The sequence below is a fragment of the Eulemur rufifrons genome, chromosome 29, assembly GCF_041146395.1.
Source record: "Eulemur rufifrons isolate Redbay chromosome 29, OSU_ERuf_1, whole genome shotgun sequence".
In the NCBI taxonomy this organism is placed as follows: domain Eukaryota; kingdom Metazoa; phylum Chordata; class Mammalia; order Primates; family Lemuridae; genus Eulemur; species Eulemur rufifrons.
The window spans coordinates 59,391,629-59,411,268 of NC_091011.1; the positions used below are offsets into that span (position 1 = coordinate 59,391,629).

General features: G+C 41.0%; 1 protein-coding gene across 1 annotated transcript in view; it reads right to left on the reverse strand.

Annotated features, from left to right (window-relative positions):
* The window catches only part of CCDC146 (coiled-coil domain containing 146), a 149,119-nt gene that overhangs the window by 51,419 nt on the left and 78,060 nt on the right, over window positions 1-19,640 (reverse strand). Inside the window, exons 3-4 of the mRNA XM_069461335.1 lie at window positions 14,471-14,553; window positions 11,016-11,225 (exon numbers count right to left, since the gene is read on the reverse strand). Coding sequence (XP_069317436.1) covers window positions 11,016-11,225; window positions 14,471-14,553 — 293 coding nt within the window. The remainder of the gene's footprint in view (window positions 1-11,015; window positions 11,226-14,470; window positions 14,554-19,640) is intronic.

Genomic DNA, 19,640 nt, shown 5'->3' on the forward strand with positions numbered 1-19,640 from the left:
GTTTTTTTCTTGATTTGCCAGAGTTCTTTGTAGATTTTAGTTATTAGCCCTTTATCGAATGTATAGCATGAGAATATTTTCTCCCATTCTGTAGGTTGTTCACTCTGTTGATTGTTTTGTTGACTGTGCAGAAGCTTTTAATTTAATCAAGTCTCATTTACTTATTTTTGCTGTTGCTGTATTTGCCTTTGGGATCTTCATAAGTTCTCTGCCTAAGAAAATATCTAAAAGAGTTTTTCCAACATTTTCTTCTAGAATTCTTATAGTTTCATGTCTTAGGTTTAAGCCTGTGATCCATTTGGAATTAATTTTTCTGAGTGGTGAGAAGTGTGGATCCTGTTTTAATCATCTACATGTGGCTATCCAATTTTCCCAGAACGATTTATTGAATCAGTATTCTTTTCCCCATTGTATATTGTTGTCTTCTTTGTCAAAGGTCACATGACAACACGTGGATGGTTTTATATCTGGACTCTGCATTTGGTCTATGTCTCTATTTTTGTGCCAATACCATGCTGTTTTGGTTACTATAGCTTAAAGTCTGCTAAAGTGGTGCCTTCTCATTTGTTCCTTTTGCTTAAGGCTATTCAGGCTCTTTTCTAGTTCCAAACAAAGCACAGAATTATTTTTCCTAGATCTGCAAAAGAATGACATTGGTATTTTGATAGGGATTGCATTAAATCTGTAAATCACTTTGGGTAGTATGTATGTTTTGACAATATTGATTCTGCTGATCCATGAGCATGATATGTTTTTCCATTTGTTTACATCATCTGCAATTTCCTTCCTCGGTGATTCATAGTTCTCTTTGCAGAGGTCTTTCACCTCCTTGGTCAAATAGATTCCTAGGTATTTTATTTTCTTGGTAACTATTGTCAAAAGTATTGAGTTTTTGATTTGATTCTCAGCTTGACTGTTGTTGATGTATAGGAATGCTATTGATTTGTGTGCATTGATTTTTGTAACCTGAGGCTTTGCTGAGTTTACCAATTCCAGAAGTTGATGGAATCTCTTGACTGAATCTTTGGGGTTTTCTAGATATAAGATCATATACATTATCAGCAAAGAGTGATAGTTTTACCTCTTCTTTTCCCATTTGGATACCCTTAAGTGCCTTCTCTTGACTAATTGCTCTGGCTAGGACTTCCAGCACTATGTTGATAAGTGGTGACAGCATCCTCGTCTTGTTCCAGTTCTAAGTGGGAGTGCTTTTAACTTTTCCCCATTCAGTATGATGTTGGCTGTGGGTTTGTCATGTATGGCCATTATAATTGTGAGATATGTTCCATCTATGCCTATTTTGTTAAGAGTTTTTATCGTGAAAGGGGTGCTGAATTTTGTCAAATGCTATTTCTGCATCAATTGAGATGATCATGTATGGTCTTTGTTTTTGCTTCTGTTTATGTGGGGAATCGCATTTATGGATTTATGTATGTTGAACCATCCTTGCATCCCTGGTATGAAGCCCACTTGGTTGTGGTGGATTGTTTTTTTTATGTGCTCCTGAATTTGGTTTGCTACTATTTTATTGAGGATTTTTGCATCTATATTCATAAGGGATATAGGTCTGTAGTTTTCTTTTTTTGTTTTGTCCTTTCCTGGCTTTGGTATCAAGGTGATACTGGCTTCATAGAACGAGTTGGGGAGAATTCCTTCCTTCTTGATGTTATGAAATAATGTCTGCAGGATGGGTACCAATTCTTCTTTTTAGGTCTGATGAAATTTGGTTGTGAAACCATCTGGATTTTTATTGGAAGATCTTTTGTTGTTGCTTCCATTTTGGTCCATTATTGGTCCATTCAGTCATGCTATTTCTTCCTGTTTGAGCATTGGGAGGTTGTGTGTTTCCTGGAATTTGCCCATTTCCTCTATGTTATTGAGTTTTTGTGGGTAGAGATTTTATTGTTCACAGATGATATTTTGTATTTCTGTGGTATCAGTTATAATATCTCCTCCTTTTTATTTCTGATTGAGCTTATATGGGTCCTTTCTTTTCTATTTCTGGTTAATCTTGCAAGAGGTCTATCAATTTTATCTTTTCAAAAAGCCAAATTTTTGTTTGATTAACTCTCTGTATTATTTGTTTGTTTTCGATATCATTTAGTTCTGCTATGATCTTAGTTATTTCTTTTCTTCTGCTGGGATTGGGTTTGTTTGCCCTTCCTTTTCTAGTTCCTTGAGGCAATTCAGTAGATTGTTGATTTGTGATCTGTCTTTTTGATATAGGCAGCTAAGGGTATGAATTTTCCCCAGCCCAAAAGCCTTAGGGCTGCTTTTGCTGAATCCCATAGATTTTGATAACTTGTGTCCCCTTTGTCATTTAGTTTCAGGAATCTTCTTATTTCCATCTTGACCCAATAATTGTTAAGCAGTAGGTTGTTTAATATCCATGACTTTGTGTAAATTGAGTGCTTCTGTTGGAGATGGTTTCTAATTTTATTCTACTGTGGTCTGAGAAGATACATGGTATAATTTCTATTTTTTTTTTTTACTGTGTTGAGACATGTGGCCTAAGATATGATTAATCTTAGAGAATGTTTCATATCTTAGAGAAGAATATGTATTCAGTAGTTTGGGGTACAATAGTCTATAAATGTCTGTTAGGCACATTTGCTCTAGAGTCATGTTTAAGTCCAGTGTTTATTTTTTGCTTAGAGGATCAGTCCAGTTCTGTCAGTGGGGTATTGACATCCTAGCTATTATGATGCTGTTGTTTATCACTTTATTTAGATCTCATAGAGTTTGCTTTATGAATCTGGGTGTACCTGTGTTAGGTGTATAAATATTTAGGATTGTTATATCTTCTTGTTGAATTTATAACGACCATATTTGTCTTTACTATTGTTGATTTGAAGTCTATATTATCTGATATGAGAATGGCTACACTAGCTAGCCATTTGCATGAAATATTTTTTTCCATCCCTTCACTTTGAGTCTGATGAGTCCATGTGGGTTAGATGTGTTTCCTGGAGACAGCAGATACTTGGCTCCTATTTTTTTAATCCATTCTGCCAGCCATGTCTTGAGTGGGGAATTCAAGCTGTTCACATTTATTGAAAGAATTGATAAGTGGGATGCATTTCTATTCCTCCTGTTGAGTAGAGCCATATTTCTTTGTATTACCTCTTAAACCATTATTTTTTATGGGCTCTGAGCTTAGGCTTTTGGGTGATTTTACAATGGTGGGTGTCTGTTGTGCTGATCAATGTATAATGCAGATGTGAGTACTTTCTGCAGGGCAGGTCTAGTCTTGGCAAATTCCGTCAGTGTTTGCTTACCTGATAAAAATCTTTATTTCTCTCTCATATAAGAAACTTAGTTTTTCAGGATACAAAATTCTAGACTGGCCATTATTCTGTTTAAGAAGACTGAGGATGGGGTCCCAGTCCCTTCTGGCTTATAAGGCCTCAGCTGAGAAGTCTGCAGTTAGCCTGTTGGGTTTTGTAAGTTACCTGATGTTTTCACCTTATGACTCACAAGAGCTCCTCCTTCATGTTGCCTTTGGCCAGTCTGATGACTATGTGTCATGGTGATTGCCTCTTTGCCATGAATCTCCCAGGTGTTCATTGAACTTCTTGTACCTGAATATCAAAATTTCTAGCAAAACCCAGGAAGTATTCCTCAGTTATTCCCTCAAATAGGTTTTCCAACCCTTGTGTGTTTTCTTCTTCACCCTCAGGGATGCCTATGATTCTTGTTTGGCATCTTTACATACTCCCATATATCTTATAGACTTTCTTCATTCCTCTTATTTCTCTGTTCTTTATCTTTGACTGACTTGTTTAATTTGAAGGTGTTGTGTTCAAGTTATGAGATTCTTTCTTCTGCCTGGTCTAGTCTATAAATACAAAACTTTCCACTGTGTTTTGTATTTCCTTGAGTGATTTTTCATTTCCAGAAGTTCTATTTGATTTTTTTTTAATAATTTGAGTTCTTTAGTGAATTTTTCATTCATTTCCTGTATTATTTTTATGGTTTCTTTGTGTTGGTTTTTCCATTTTCTTTTGTGTTTCATTGAGCTTCCTTATAATCCATATTTGGAATTCTTTATCTGTCATTTCGATGTTTCATTTTGGTTGGTGTCCCTTGGTAAACAGTTGTTGTTTCCTTTTTGGGGTGTCCTTTCACACTGATTTTTCATACTTCTGGAGTTCTTTCACTCACATACTCTTATCTGGCCTCTCAATCCAGTCCTGTAGGTACTAGGCATGGCTTGTGGGCCCATCCCCCCATCCCCAAAGTTCAATCTCTGATTGTGCCAGGGAGAAGAGTGCTGGACCTGAGTTTCCTATGGGATGTTCAAGCAGGTTTGATGCTCCTCTTGGGTTGCCACTGTCCTGCTGTCTTCACCTCTTCCCAGCAGTGAGGATTGTATTGGGTCCCCCAGCTTAATCTCCAAGATGGCAGGTGATACTAGTGAATATGAATCAGCCATGGCCTGTTTGCTTGAGTTGGAAGACACTATGATGAGACATAGAGTTGTTCTCCCTGTCGTTGGTTGATGATTGTGTGAAAGAGCCAGCTGCTGAAATGTTCTTTTGTGCCTGTGGTAGGCTCTGGTCCCCCAGGTGGAGTACTTGAGTGCCCCAAGTTTTAGGAGGGTCCATGTAGCTCCCAGGGGGTTGCTTGATCTCTGCCACCACTGAGGTGAGCAGAGGAGCAAGGCAGTTTGTGGCTAGGCTGCAGGAACCTGAAAGGCTTTGCAAGGCCCTGGTGGGACTCAGAAGTTGTTTTTCCTGCTATCAGAGGGAGCTCTTGGCAGAGGATCAGGACAAGCTCCCGAATCCGGGAAGGCTGTTCACAGAGGGGGCTAAATGCTTGAGTGTTAAGGTCCCACTCTTATCCAGTAGTGCAGTTTTCCTGCAGGTAGGGTGGGCACTCCCCCAAATCCCTGCTCCCTGGATCCCCACAGCACACTCCTCTCAGTTCAATCCACATGTGCTCCCTCACCTCCCAAGTCCAGCTCTCAAACCTCCCCGTGGGCTGTGTGTCTGACCCACTAGCATGTGTCTCCGTGAAAAGCCAGTGGGCAGGGAGTTCCCAGATTGTGCACCCCTGTTCCACTACAAGTCCTCAAAGGAAGAGATGTGGGTCCCTGTCTGTGGGGACCTCAGCCAGGAGCACATGCCCACCAGAAAGAAGTGTCTGCTCTTGATATTCTTGGCACAAACTGCTCTCCCTGTTGTAATGCGTGGGGGGAGGGGCCGCAGCACCCAGTCAGTTGGTGTGCGTGGCGGTTTTCCAGTGGGGAGGATGGGCACACTCACAGACCCCCATTCCTCAGCACCCCACCACACTCTCCCATCAGATATGTCTGCATGGGCTTCCTTCCCACCTGAGTCCAGCTCCCAGACTTGTCCCCTGAGTCCCCCTGCAACCATTCTCATGTCCAGGGAGCACTGGGACTGGCTTGCTTATCTGAGCTGCCAGCATGTGACCCTGAGAAACACCAGCAGGCAGGAAGTTCCCAAATTGTGCACCCCTGTTGCACCACAAGTCCTCAAGGAAAGTTTGGGGGGGGCGCTCTCTGTGGAAACCTCACCCTGGAGCATGCACCTGCCAGAGAGAAACTGGCCATTTGTGAACTTAGCAGCTCAAACTACTCTTGCAATTGTAATGGGTGGGGGAGAGGCTGCAGCTCTCAGTCAGCCTGAGCTCAAACTGCTTTCTTAGTTACCCTAGTTAGGGGAGGTGCAGGGGAGGAAGTGTCTGGATGGAAGAAAACCAACACTCCTCTCATGGTACTCTCCTTCCTGGGGGAGCCCCTCATGGACTGTCCAAACTCCTAGGGCTCACTAGCTCACCCCACTATTCCTTACTTGCTGCTGTGCCTGGGCTCAAGGAGGGTAGAAAAGCCTTCAGTAAACTTAGTGGCTCACTGTTCACTGAAGGCATGTAGGAGGGGGATTGCCTGCATTTTAATGAGGTTGTTTTTGTCTTGCTGATTTGAGTTCCTTGTAGATTCTGGATATTAGTCCTTTTTTGTATGTATAGTTTGTGAATGTCTTCTATTCTGTAGGGTGTCCATTTACTCCATTGATTAGTTCTTTTGCTATGCAGACACTTTTTAGTTTAATTAAGTCCATTTATTTTTGTTTTTGTTGTATTTACTTTTAAGGTCTTAATCAAGTTCTTTGCCTAGGCCAACGTCCAGAAGAGTTTTTCCTAGGTTTTGTTCTAGGATTTTTATGGTTTCAGGTCTTACATTTAAGTCTTTTGTCCATCTTTATTAGCTTCTAACCTTTTAAACTCACATTAAATTTTAAATCTGACATTTTCCAGCTTTCCTAAGGGAACTTCAATGTCAAAGCTCCTTAGGATTTGCTTCCTTTCTGCAACAAAATACTCCTGACTACAACCATGTCATCAAAGGTTTTTGGTTTTAAGGATGTGTGGGTGAAGAGACAATGCAGGAAGCCTTCACATGCTGATATGTGCAAGAGGCTTCATTCACCATAAGCAGTAGAACCACCATGAATGGGTGGAAGTTGCAAAAAGGTAGGTTTCTTAACCAATCTGGTAACCACTGAAGTGTAGGAGCTTTCCAAAGTTGGAATGAGCTACTGTGGGATGCTGAGAGCTCCCTGTCACCAGAAGTGTTTAAACATAGACTGAATGATAACTGAGAGAAGGCTCAGATGATTCTAACATGTGGTTAGGGCTGAGAACCACCTTTAGAACTAACAGTTCTCAAACTCTAATGTGATGTCAGAATCATATAGGAAGCTTATAAAAAATTCAAATATCACTTTGTGTTGGAGGGGGGTTGGGCAGAGATCATAATCATTATTTTTGGGTTTGAATCTGCCTTTTAAATGGTATCTCAGGTGTTTCTCTTTTAGTTATCTGAGCACTACATTCTGAGAAACCTGTTCTAAGCTTTTTCTAAGATATTGGTTGCCACAAGTGGACAAGAAAGGTTTTTTTTTAATTTTTTTTTTTTTAAGTTAAGAAGACAAAATCTGTTCTAGCTGTGTTTCCTTAGTACTAATCCTGAGTACCTGCATATTTTAATTTTCTGGAATTCTGTATTGCTAAAATCATCCCTCTTTTTCTTTCTTACCAGATCTGTTGTTTCTTGGTTCCCATTTTGCTGTCATTACTGGGCCAAGAATGGAAAACAACTAATAAGGCTGGGTGCAGTGGCTCACACCTGTAATCTTAGTGCTCTGGAAGGCCAAGGTGGGAGGATCACTTAAGGTCAAGAGTTTGAGACCAGCCTGATCAAGAGCAAGACCTATCTCTACTAAAAATAGAAAAAATTAGCTGGACATGTTGGCACACACCTGTAATCCCTGCTACTCGGGAGGCTGAGGCAGGAGGATCACTTGAGCCCAGGAGTTGGAGGTTGCAGTGAGCTATGATGATGCCACTGTACTCTAGCCAGAATGCTAGAGCGAGACTCTGTCTCAAAGCAAACAAACAAACAAAAACAAAAAACAACAACAAAAAACCCACTAATAAATCCTGCATAAGCAGCAAGGACCACAGGAACAGCTAAGGGAGAGTAAATAGTCACTAAGGTCAGGGTCACTTCAGGACAGCCCTGCACACGTGCAGCTGGGTGTCCCTGCCTCCATCTTCACACTGCAACACACAATGTTAGCTGACCATGGCCTTGCTTCTCAACCAACCAAAACTCGTCAGAATGTGTAAGATTTAGTATGAGAGACATAACGTATCCATTCAAAATTTAGGAATTACTAGAAAGCAGGAAAGCTGAAAAAGGTAACAAAGGTAACAAAGTCAAGGCAAGAAAAAGGTTGAAGAGAATATTGGAAAATCTTTTCAGAGAAGAGATAATTTAGAAAGATAATGACTTCCACATTGTTTCCAAAATAAGTTCTCAATAGTATTTAACTACTTCATTTATTTATAATATATTTATTTAACTTATTTAAATAGGTTACATATTCTTTCCTGAACTGCATATTTATTAAGAGGTCATCAATGAATATAATCCTAAACCTGAAACTATTGTAAAGTTAAATAGATTTAATTATTAACCAACCATATAATTATACTTATCATTAGCATTTATTCAAGAATTTATATTACGTAAAACCCCAAGAAAAGTCAATAAAATTACAGAGTAAAATCCTTTCTCTAAAGTATTCGAACAAGATGTTGTTCTTAGTAGTTGCCAATGATTCAGAAGTTCCTAAAGAGACTGGGGTGGAAGGGTGCTAGTTATTTGGGCTTCTATGATCTAGACACTGAATGAGACTTTGTTGTGCTGGTCTGACAAACATCATCTGTATATTGGGATGAATAGTTTTCTCTCTTTGACTTAGTTTCTTTATTTTTATGTGGGGATGGAAATATCTACTTTTTTCCCGGGGGTGGGGTGGGTGTTGAGTGAATTTGTTCCCGTACCATGTACAGTCATGCGTTGCCTAACGACAAGGATATATTCTGAGAAACGTGTCATTAGACAATTTTGTCATTGTGTGAATATCAGAGTGGACTTACACAAACCTAGATGGTACAGCCTATTCCTCCTAAGCTACAAACCTATACAGCATGTTACTATACTGAATACTGTAGGCAACTGTAACGCAATGGTAAGTATTTATATATCTAAACATAGAAAAGGTACAGTAAAAATATGGTATAAAACATAAAAAACGGTACACCTGCATAGGGCACTTACCTTGAATGGAGCTTGCAGGACTGGAAGTTGCCCTGGACGAGTGAGTCAGTGAGTGGTGAGTGAATGTGGAGGCCAGGACATCACTGTACACTATTGTAGACTTTATAAACACTGTACACTCAGGCTATACTAAATTTATTAAAAATTTTTCTTTGATAATAAATTAATCTTAGCTTCCTATAACTTTTCTACTTTATACACTTTTAAATTTTTTTAAACTTTTTGAATCTTTTAAAGTAATATTTAGCTTAAAACACAAACACATTGTATAGCTGTAGAAATATATTTCTTTCTATCCTTATTCTATAAGCTTTTTGAATTTTTCTTTTTTTTTACTTTTTAAACTTTTTTGTTGAAAAAGCTAATACATAAACACGCACAGTAGTCTAGCCCTACTCAGGGTCAGGATCACCAATATACTGTCTTCCACCTCCACATCTTGTCCCCCGGGGAAGGTCTTCAGGGGTAATAACATGTACGGGGCTGTCACCTCTATGATAACAACGCCTTCCTCTAGAATACCGTCTGAAGGACCCGCCTGAGACTGCTTTACAGTTAACCTTTTTATATAAGTAGAAGGAGTACTTTAGGATAATAAAAAGTACAATATAGTAAATACTAGGCAGTAGGAATTTTTCAGTTCCATTATATCTCATGGGACCACCATCATATATGCAGTGTGTCATTGATTGAAATATCGCTAAGCAGCATATGACTATAATACTAAATATTTAATATGTCAAGCCAATGAAATATATAGGCTATAATTCTTTCATGGTATTTCTTTTGGTATCACCATTATTTTTATGAAATTATGCTTATTAATTCTTGACCTGCTAACATTTGAGAATGCAAGGAAATCTGCTCAGGTTAAAGAATCACACATTACAAATCCAAAAAGAATACACACTAAACATTTCTGCAAATGTGCATTTTGAATGTTCTTGTTCATTGTAGGTCACTAGGCACCATCCCCTCCCTGGCTCAATGAACAATTTGCCTGTCTATACCTACAAGGCAACAGTTCTGGGATTTTTTTTTTTTTCTTGGCTGGAATACTTGGAAATTTTAAACAATTTAAATATCAACTGACTTATGTTCCTCTTACCCTTTCATGGAAATGTCAAGCATTCTTATATTCAATACTAATGAACAACCACCAATTGTTTTAATTTCATTATTTTCTCAACTGAAAGAGTGCTTACAGAGCACAGAAATAGCTAGGCTTTCTTTTTATAGCTCTCCAGCTGTAAAACAAGTTTAGATTGAAAGACTAAAAAATCCAGTTTTTCCCCCGAATAGAATTCTTTTGATTAAATTTGCCTTCTTTATCCACCTCCCAATTAAAAAAAAAAAAATTGGCCCCAAAGACAGGATTTAAAACCAAGAGCTTGCAAGGTCTTCAAGAGGTCACTCAAGTCATTTGCTTGTCTCTAAGCAGGACTGAGTTATATATATTTGCACTGTCAGAAATCTACCTACTCTTAAAAACAGACAGAGAAAGTTCTGCCACCTTAAATGGTAACAAATTCTAGGAGAGAGAGTTTGGCTTTCTCTCCCATACCAGGGCACAGCACACAGCACACCACAACACAAAACCTGAATTGCAATCATTTTCAAATTTAATCTAAATAGTGTGACTTGCTGAATAAACTCTTCCTCTGACTTGCTACTCCAGGGGAAGAATGTTAGAGGAGATTTTGGAAATAACGTTTGTCCTTTTAGCAATAAATGTCTGCTTTAGTTCACTAAATATCATAAGCTAGATTTAGATACGTAAATGTGTCTCCCAAAAGAATATAGCTTTCTTTCTCGATTCTAGGGAATAGTTTAGTATTATACTAGGAGACAAAGGTTGAAGATGTGGTCCTGTTGTTGCTATATTAGAACAACAGAGAGAGCCAGAGGTGACCCTCAGCTCACGGAGGCTGGTTTGGAAAGTGTGTGTGGGGAGAAACACTTGCCGTGCGGACTTGTGATCTGGTACGGCCACAGTCGCAGGGCGAGGGGCTACAGTCAGGGCGGGGGGAGGGCAAGAGAGTGCCAAGTCCTTGTTCTGTGGAGTGCGTTCTTTGGCTGCAGCTCCCAATGCTTTACGGCTTTTCTAACACTTGAAAATCATGGCAGAGATCTCTGCCACCTAAGCCTCTTTTCTAGAAGCTGTGTAACCTTGTTCAGGGACTGTCCATTCTAGGGCATCAAGGGAAGAACTAGCCTTGTAACCAACCATTGTCCCATGCTATCTCATACTCCTTGTACCGAAAACGACTTCCTAATTGAGTTTGCTATTTCTAATTGTAGTTATGTGGAAACAGCTTTGCTGGTATCTGTCTCAATCTGCTTGAGAGACCTGTGTACTTACCTATTTAACCTGTACTGATTATGGCTCTCTCTTTCCTTCACTGCATTATATTCATTTTGATACTTGAGAAGTTGTTCTCTCATTTTGGAGACCTCTGTGGAGAATGCTTCTGGGAATTTATCAGCTTGCTGCAGGTGAAACTGCTGCTGTTGTATTTGCTCAGTGAAGCGTTTGGCATTCTGTAGCAGCTGGACCTCTGACTCTTGTGTGCTGGGTAACATGAAAACAGAGATGTGTACAATGAGAAGTGTACACCCTTGATATGCTTAGTGTCTCCCTGGGGTTCTAGTGAGGACAGCTGCTCCCCATTCTTGGGTTCAAGTCAACTCAGCAGCATTTTTGTGCCAAGTCGAGTTGGCCCTCCATATCCATGGATTCAACCAACCACAGATTGAAAATGTTTAAAAAAAACTTTCATCTGTACTGAACACGTACAGACTTTTTCTTGTCATATAGCCTCTAAACCAGCGGTCCCCAATCTTTTTGGCACCAGGGACCAGTTTCATGGAAGACAATTTTTCCACGGAATTGGTGGGGGGAGGCAGAGCTCAGGTGGTGATGCAAGCAATGGGGAGCGGCTGTAAATACAGATGAAACTTTGCTCGCTGGCCTGCCTGCCGGTCACTTCCTACTGCGCAGGCTCCCCCCTCTTCCTAACCTTCATGGAAGACAATTTTTCCACAGGCAGAGGGGGCGGTAGAGCTCCACAGTGGAGCTCCATGGCCCAGGGGTTGGGGACCTCAGCTCTAAACAATACAGAATAACCACTATTTACATAGCATTTACATTATATTAGGTATTAAAGGTAATCTACAGATGATTTAAAAAGTATACAGGAGGATGTACGTAGTTATGTGCAAATACCACACCATTTTATATCAGGGACTTGACCATCTGTGGATTTTGATTTTGATATCTTGCAGGAGGTCCTAGAAACAATCCCCCGTGGATACTGAGGGACGATGTACTATATAGCGTATAGCATGTCCCTGTACTCTGCTAGGTGCTAGAGGTAAATAAGGCTCAGTTCCTGGCCTCAAGAAGTGTGCAATCTAGCAGAGAAGAAGAGACATAAATAGGTGGCTGAAAGACCAGGTGACATGTAGTACCACTGCTGTCTAGATCAAGACACTTGGAGATGACAAAGAAAGGATTACATTCAATGAGAATGTGATATTTGCACTTGACTTTGAAGAATGATCATGACTTTGTAGGAGGGAGTAAATGACAGGGGAACTTCCCCAGCAACCCTGGCTTTCCTAAATTCTTCTGACATGATTGTAGGAAAATCTTTTCTCCCTTAGTGAACTAAGAAAAGACATACATTTTCTCAATTGCACTTTACTAAGAAACTAGGAAGAAAAATTCCCCTATGAAATAATAGACATAAATCAATTTATAGATTTTTGATCCTAACTTGGATGCCTGGCTAGAGCTGGACTTGAATGTCACAGCAGAAGGGGATTCTTACAACCGCAATTGTATGCTATGGCTTTGGCCCTATCTAGGGAAAGAAGCTAAGCATCTGGCAGAGGATGTAGAAATTGGACTTGGCGGAATACCCAGTATCTTCTAGAACTGACCTATGCCCCAGCCCTACCAGTAGACATGATTCTTCTTTCCCAGAAACCCTCATATTAGCTACCTCTCCTATTCAGAAGCAAGCCCTTGCCATTTCCTGTTTTAAAGCCAGCACTCTAATTTTGGTGTAAGCCCCCCACCCAGTTTCCTCACCAAGAGAAATCTTTGGAGATGCCCAATGACTTGGCAATTTCAAATGAAATTGCCAGTTCCACCCATTTTCCCAGGCTTGCAATGCCATTTACTATACAGCATCCAGCAAAACATTTACTGGGACATAACATGTTCCAGGCACTGTGTTAGGTACCAAATAGCAACAACGGCTACAATGACACCACAAATCATTTCCATTAATGAAAGCTGAAGTTATTCTATTACAATTCAACTTCCTTGAATGTTAATATACTTTGTAAATCTGAAGTTATCTGATCTCCTTGATATGTCAGTCTGCAACTATTGGAATTCTAAGGTGTTGGTCCAGGCCACAGTGCCTGTTTTCCCACAGAAAGAGAAGGACGAAGTGGTTAAGGTTACAGCCAGAATACAAATGGCAATTTAACCAAATGTATAATACTTGAAATATAGTGTCAACAAAGGGGAATTTGAAAGCTCTTCTACCATGGTTTCTAAGGAAAACTCATTCAGTTTCAGTTCAATATTTCCAGCCTCTATCTCCCCACGTGCAGCTCTAGAAACTGAGTGGAGGGTCCACTTCATCATGCCTTTCCCATCCACTGGGCAGTGGGAGAGGGAGAGAATAGTGGGTGTTTGTAATGGCAAGAGAGGGAACTAAGGGGTCAAGAGAGGTAAAATGTGGGTAGTAGAAGGAAGTGACTGTTCTGCAACACAACCTGGAAGCAGGAAGAAATAACGCCATAGCCTGGGTCCTGCACTGCTATTCGTCACTGGGGCCCAGGGAGCTGAGGTGTGGGCCGGGGGAGGAGAAAGTCAAGCCCTGTAAAGTTCCACTGGGCTCTAGATAAGAGCTGTCCAGAGGGTGAGAAATGCTGCAGTGTTCCTTGAATCTACAAAGAGGCTTGGAGGGATGTCCTAAGATCTGCATGGAGTTTTCTCCCAGCTAAGCACAGTGTGAAGAGTATTGAAAAAAATTACTCTAGACTTTCCATTTCAAGCCTCAAAATCACTGAGTTCTCCCTAGGAGCAAATCTTAATCAATGAGGGGTGGAAACTGGTGGACAAATACCCCAGTTTCCTTACCCTGCAGTGAGAGACTTCTGATGTGTGTTGTACACAGACATTCAGAGGGTCCTCCGCGAGGCTGAGCCCCAGTTGTCTGCAGTGTCACCCTGAAGATTAACACGTCCCCCTCTGGATTCCTGCCATCCCTATCTCACTTCCGCTCTTTCTCATGATACCTACTTTTTTTTTTTTTTTTTTTTTTTTGAGACAGAATGCCACTCTGTTGCCCTGGCTAGAGTGCTGTGGCGTCCTCCTAGCTCACAGCAAGCTCAAACTTCTGGGCTCAAGCAATCCTCCTGCCTCAGCCTCCCGAGTAGCCAGGATTACAGGCACGTGCCACCATGCCCGGCTAATTTTTTTCTATATATTTTTAGTTGGCCAGATAATTTATTTCTATTTTTAGTAGAGACGGGGTCTCGCTCTTGCTCAGGCTGGTCTCGAACTCCTGAGCTCAAACGATCCACCCACCTCGGCCTCCCAAGTGCTAGGATTACAGGCGTGAGCCACGGTGCCCGGCCTCTCATGATACTTTCTTATGTCACTTCTCAAACCACTTGAACTCAAATCCTTGCCTCAGGGTCTGCTTTTGGGGGAATGCAAATATTGACAGGTCTTATCACAAGCAAGAAATTTAAGAATGACAAAACATATCTCCATATTGATAAATAGCATACCTCACCACGGTGTCATGCAGCAAGGTATACTTGGCTTTTAACTCCGCCATTCTGGTTCCAGGAAGTTTTCCCGTAGCATGTAACTAGCAAAGAGAACATAAGGTCACTATTAATCATCACCCTCTTCAGACTTAAGCAGGACATACAAAGGATATATGAATATCTTACGAAATCTTCCAGTTAAACATTAGAGAGGATACACATGAGGTAGTGTGGGACATTGGAAAGAGGCTGGGTGTTTGGAGGAAAGAGCTCTAGTTCTATTCTGCCCTCAGTAAGTTCTGTATTCTTAGGCAAGTCTTTTCACTTCCCTAGGCTGTGATTTCTTCATCTGGAAATTGAGGAAATTGAGTTAAATTCTTCTAATTCTAAAAGACCTCTATTTCGAGGTTTAGCAAATAGTCTGAATAGTGTAGGTTACTAGGATGGCTATTTGTAAGTTGAGAAAATGAATAATTATTGAACGCCTATTATGGGTAAGTGTTGCTCATCAGTTATTTTCTTTTCTTTTTTTTTTTTTTTTTTGAGACACAGTCTCACTTTGTTGCCCCGGCTAGAGTGAGTGCCATGGCGTCCTCCTAGCTCACAGCAACCTCAAACTCCTGGGCTCAAGCAATCCTACTGCCTCAGCCTCCCGAGCAGCTGGGACTACAGGCACGCGCCACCATGCCCGGCTAATTTTTTTTTTCTATATATATTTTAGTTGTCCATATAATTTCTTTCTATTTTTAGTAGAGACGGGGTCTCGCTCTTGCTCAGGCTGGTCTCGAACTCCTGACCTTGCGCGATCCACCCGCCTCGGCCTCCCAGAGTGCTAGGATTACAGGCATGAGCCACCGCGCCCGGCCTCATCAGTTATTTTCTTTTCAAAAATGTTTTGTGAAGTAGAGATTATCATCTCCATTTGAAGCTAAAGCTTAGAAAAGTTCAGTGATTTGCTCAGTGTTGTACAGCTAGTTAAAGGCAGAGTCAGAATTTAAATGCAAGTGGTCCCGCTCCGAAAACCCGTGTTCACTCGCCAGTACCACGGTGCCTCTGCCGCCACTGTCAAAGAAGCATGAGAAGTCTACGCAGTACATGAAGAAGCATTATTTGTTCCTTTTTCATTTCTGATAAAAGAACTTTTGATTTACTCTCTGAATTAGGTGATAATTAGTTAATAGACATAACACAATGTTAAACACTAAAGTTCTACCTTATTAAAACCATAATGCAATGACCATTTGTATTAGCTTTGACTTTAACTAAACTGCTAATGACACTGTATCGAAAAATAGGACCAAAGAGAAGATTTGTCATTTTCACCACCCTGTTGTTTCTACCTCCAAAATATTTCTTGAATCCATCTACTTTCTCCCCCCTTCCCCGATCCCAGTGTCCAAGTCACATCATCTGTCAGTTGGGCCACTACAAAACCTCCCGACTGCCCTGCCCCTGTTTCCACTCAGGGCCCCGGCCCATCTGCTGTCCAGGGAGATCTTTTTAAAAATTAGGCAAAGTCATGTTCTGCTAGGTGCTCAAAACCCTTCAAGTGAAATAAAATTCCAGACCCTTGGTATTCACACCCCTGAGGTCGTGCATGACCCTGCGACCCTCGCACAACACCCTCTTCAAGCTCGTAGTGCTTCTGCCACACTGGCTACTTCGATTTCCGTAACGACATAAATCTCTTTTCTTCTCCAAGGCCTCTGCATTAGCCCTTCCTCACTTTTCTCCCATTCTACTCCAACTCCTTCTTCACACCTCAGCTTAAATATCAGTTCCTAAGACCCTCTCTGACGCCCCGATCTAAGGGAGATGCCCGATACACTGACCCCCACAAAGAACTCTGTACTTAACACATAACGTTAGAATCCACAATTATAAATTTATTTATGTGATTAAAAAAATTCTTTTTTACTTCCCCAGCTATGTAAGGCCCATGAGGAAGGGCCTGGGTTATCTTGTTCTTTACTGTATCCTCAGACAGTGTAGAATCCCAGGCACTGGTCTTTGTAAACTTATATTCATTGGCAAATGAATACATGTAACTGTCAAAATGCATAAGTCTGAATTTACACAGTGAGGTTTCATGGTCTACCCAAATCTGGACAGAAAAACACTGGACAGTTAAATGCACCGTGAAACTGTTTCTTCTTTTGAAAGTGTTGGGGATCTTTAGTGAGGGCCATATTAGCTAGTGTGAGGCCTGGGTTCCAATCCCAACAACATTCATTTTTTTATCTGTGGGTGAAATATAGTGCGCAGGATCTTTAAGACCTTTGAGGAGGCTCCACCTCCCACTATATCAAATATCTTAAGATGATTCGTACATCATCTTAAACATAATTTATTTATTTATTTATTTTTTTTTTTGAGACAGGGTCTTGCTCTGTCTCCTAGGTTAGAGTACAGTGGCTTCATCATAGCTCACTGTAACCTCAAACTTCTGGGCACGAGAAACCTCCTGCCTCAGCCTCCCAGGTAGCTGGGACCACAGGTATGTGCCACCATGCCTGGCTAATTTTTCTATTTTTTTAATGTTGGGGTCTTGCTCTTGCTCAGGCTGGTCTGAAACTCCGGGTCTCAAGCGATCCTCCCACCTTGGCCTCCCAAAGTGCTAGGATTACAGGCGTGAGCCACCGAGCTCTGCTATACATGTAACTTTTTAACTGTTGAATTGCTGGTAGTAAGTTGAGTTATGTTACATTTTATAGATATTTAAACACATTTATTTTGGTTCTGCTGTTTTCTCTCTGTATTTTTAAGCTTATTTTGGGTCTCAAACATTTTCATTGGTTTCTGAAAGGGTGTAGGCCATAGGCCTGGTGCCTTTAAAATCCAATAATATAAAAAAAAAAAAAACTTTACATATAGATACTCTTAAAGGAAAAAAGTTGCTGGGAAAATGCTATGAAAAGGTCAGTGTATAAGCATGTATTTGTATATGTATGTGTGTACGATGAAGGCCAAGTCGGGGCTGGCCTTGTAACTAGCCACCAGCCGGCTTCTGGAGGTGAACCACTAGGTAAGGAAATTGTGGGCTCATTTATTCAAAAACACATATGGTATTTAGTTTTGTGCTTAAGCTGAAAAGACCATTACCCACCCCCCACCCCGCCACCCCGTCTACTGTTCCCTGTATAACAGAAACAGAAACGAACATAACATGGGCCTTGCCCTAAGGTAGCTCAAAGTTTGAGGAGATAGACAAAAAGAATTTACAGAATACTGAAACTATACTCTGTAGTTCTATTGTTAGTAAATAATTGGATTTGTTTTTTTGTAATTATTTCTTTTATATTGTAAGTTAAAGCAATTAAGTACGATTATAAATTATAGACCCCTCCTGGAGGTGGGACTGCCAGAATGGTGGGGTGAAGAGCTTGAGGAATTCTCTCTCTCAAAGAAACATTGATTAAACTGGTGAAAATAACCTAAGACAACCATTTAAAGTCTCTGGGAATTGACCTAAGGGCATGCAAAAACTTGAGAAGCATTTATTCCACAAAATCTACTGAAACTCAGTAAGAACAATGGAAAGTGTGGCATTTGAACCATGAGCCGCATCCATCACCCCCGGGCTCCATATTCTGGGCAGGCCTGGCAGACAGTGAAGTAAGTGCCTGTCTCCTCTGCTTTCCTGTTGCTGAAGATCCATTCCAGGTGGGTGGGACAGCTGCTGCAGCACTTGTCCCCCTCCCGTCCCAGGGGTGGCTGCAGCTGCTCAGCAGTGCCCGTCCCCCCTCCCCAGTGTCCTGCTCTACAGGGAGTCTCTGGGCAGGGCACACAGGAAAGATCAAAGTTTCCCATAGCCCCAGCTCCTGCTCAGTAACAGGGAGGCTCTGACCAGGGTGGGGACTGAGCAAGCTGTGAGGACCTGCAGCTCTGCTTGACTTTATTTGGAACAGAGCGTAGAATATCCATGTCCAAGAGCCTAGTCAAAAATAATAGCTATCACAAGGGCTAACAGAGAAGGCTGCTAGCTTTGTGACATCAGGAGAGGCAGAGCAGAAGTTTAACAGAGAAACTGGGGTGAGAGAGAGTCAAAGTCACACTTGATACTGGTGGTCTAGGAGGCCGTGGAAAAGCCCAAGGTTGTGACCACCCAAGAACAACCAGACAAGGTCTTTCCAAGCTATCAGTGCCTGACTGGCACTGTAAACTCCCTGAACTTTGAAAGTGGTCCCCAAGCCACACACAGCCAATGGAAAGGATGAAAACCTTCCTGGCTCAGAGGGCTTAGGCACAACCTCAACCAATCAGTGGCTGACCCAGGGGCAACCCCCAGGAAGTCAAGCTTAAAAATAAAAACAAGGAAAAAATATCAAAGCAGGAACATCAGAGGCTGTGCACACATTGTGGGGAAATGCACTTCACAGAATTAGTCCAGCCAAGTCACTAAACAAATAAACATAAGAACAGTAAAAATACCAAAGTTACAGCAACAAGCAGCCTGGGAGGATCAGAATCCAGAGTTGCTACGATATGTTTTCTAAAATGTCCAGTTTTCAACAAAAAATTATGAGACAAGCAAAGAAACAAGAAAGTGTGACCGCTACACAGTGTGATCCTTTGTGGTTTTTTTTCTCTTTTTTAAACACAGAGAAAAAATAGAGGCAGAAACTGCCTTGGGGAGAGTGCAGATGTCAGGCTTAACAAAGACGTCAGAGCAGCTATTATAAATATGTTTGCAGAATGAAAGGAAACCATGTTTAAAGAACTAAAGGAGAATATGGTGAAAATTCATCAAATAGAAAATATCAATAAAGGAGAAATTTTTAAGGAGCCAAATTGAAATTCCTAAGTAGAAAATTGTAATAATTGAAAAATTCACTAGAGGAGTTCAACAGTAGATTTGAGCAAGCAGAAGAATCAGTGAACTTGAAGACAGTAGAGATTACAGTAGTTCTCACTTATCCTTGCGGCAGATGCTCTAAGACCCCCAGTGGTGACTGAAACTGCAGACAGCACCAAACCCTAAATATGCTATGCGCAAAGTACTTTTTCTTTCTTCACAACTTCACAGGTAGAAGATTTGTTCATACCACAGATCTTAGCAACCTCAGCACATGATTCTTTTTCTTTCCTTTTTAAGTCAAGAACTTTCACCTCTTCACTTAAAGAAAGCACGTTACGGTTTCTCTTTGGCACATCCTAATTGCCTTGTGCTTTGAGGCCATTATTAAGT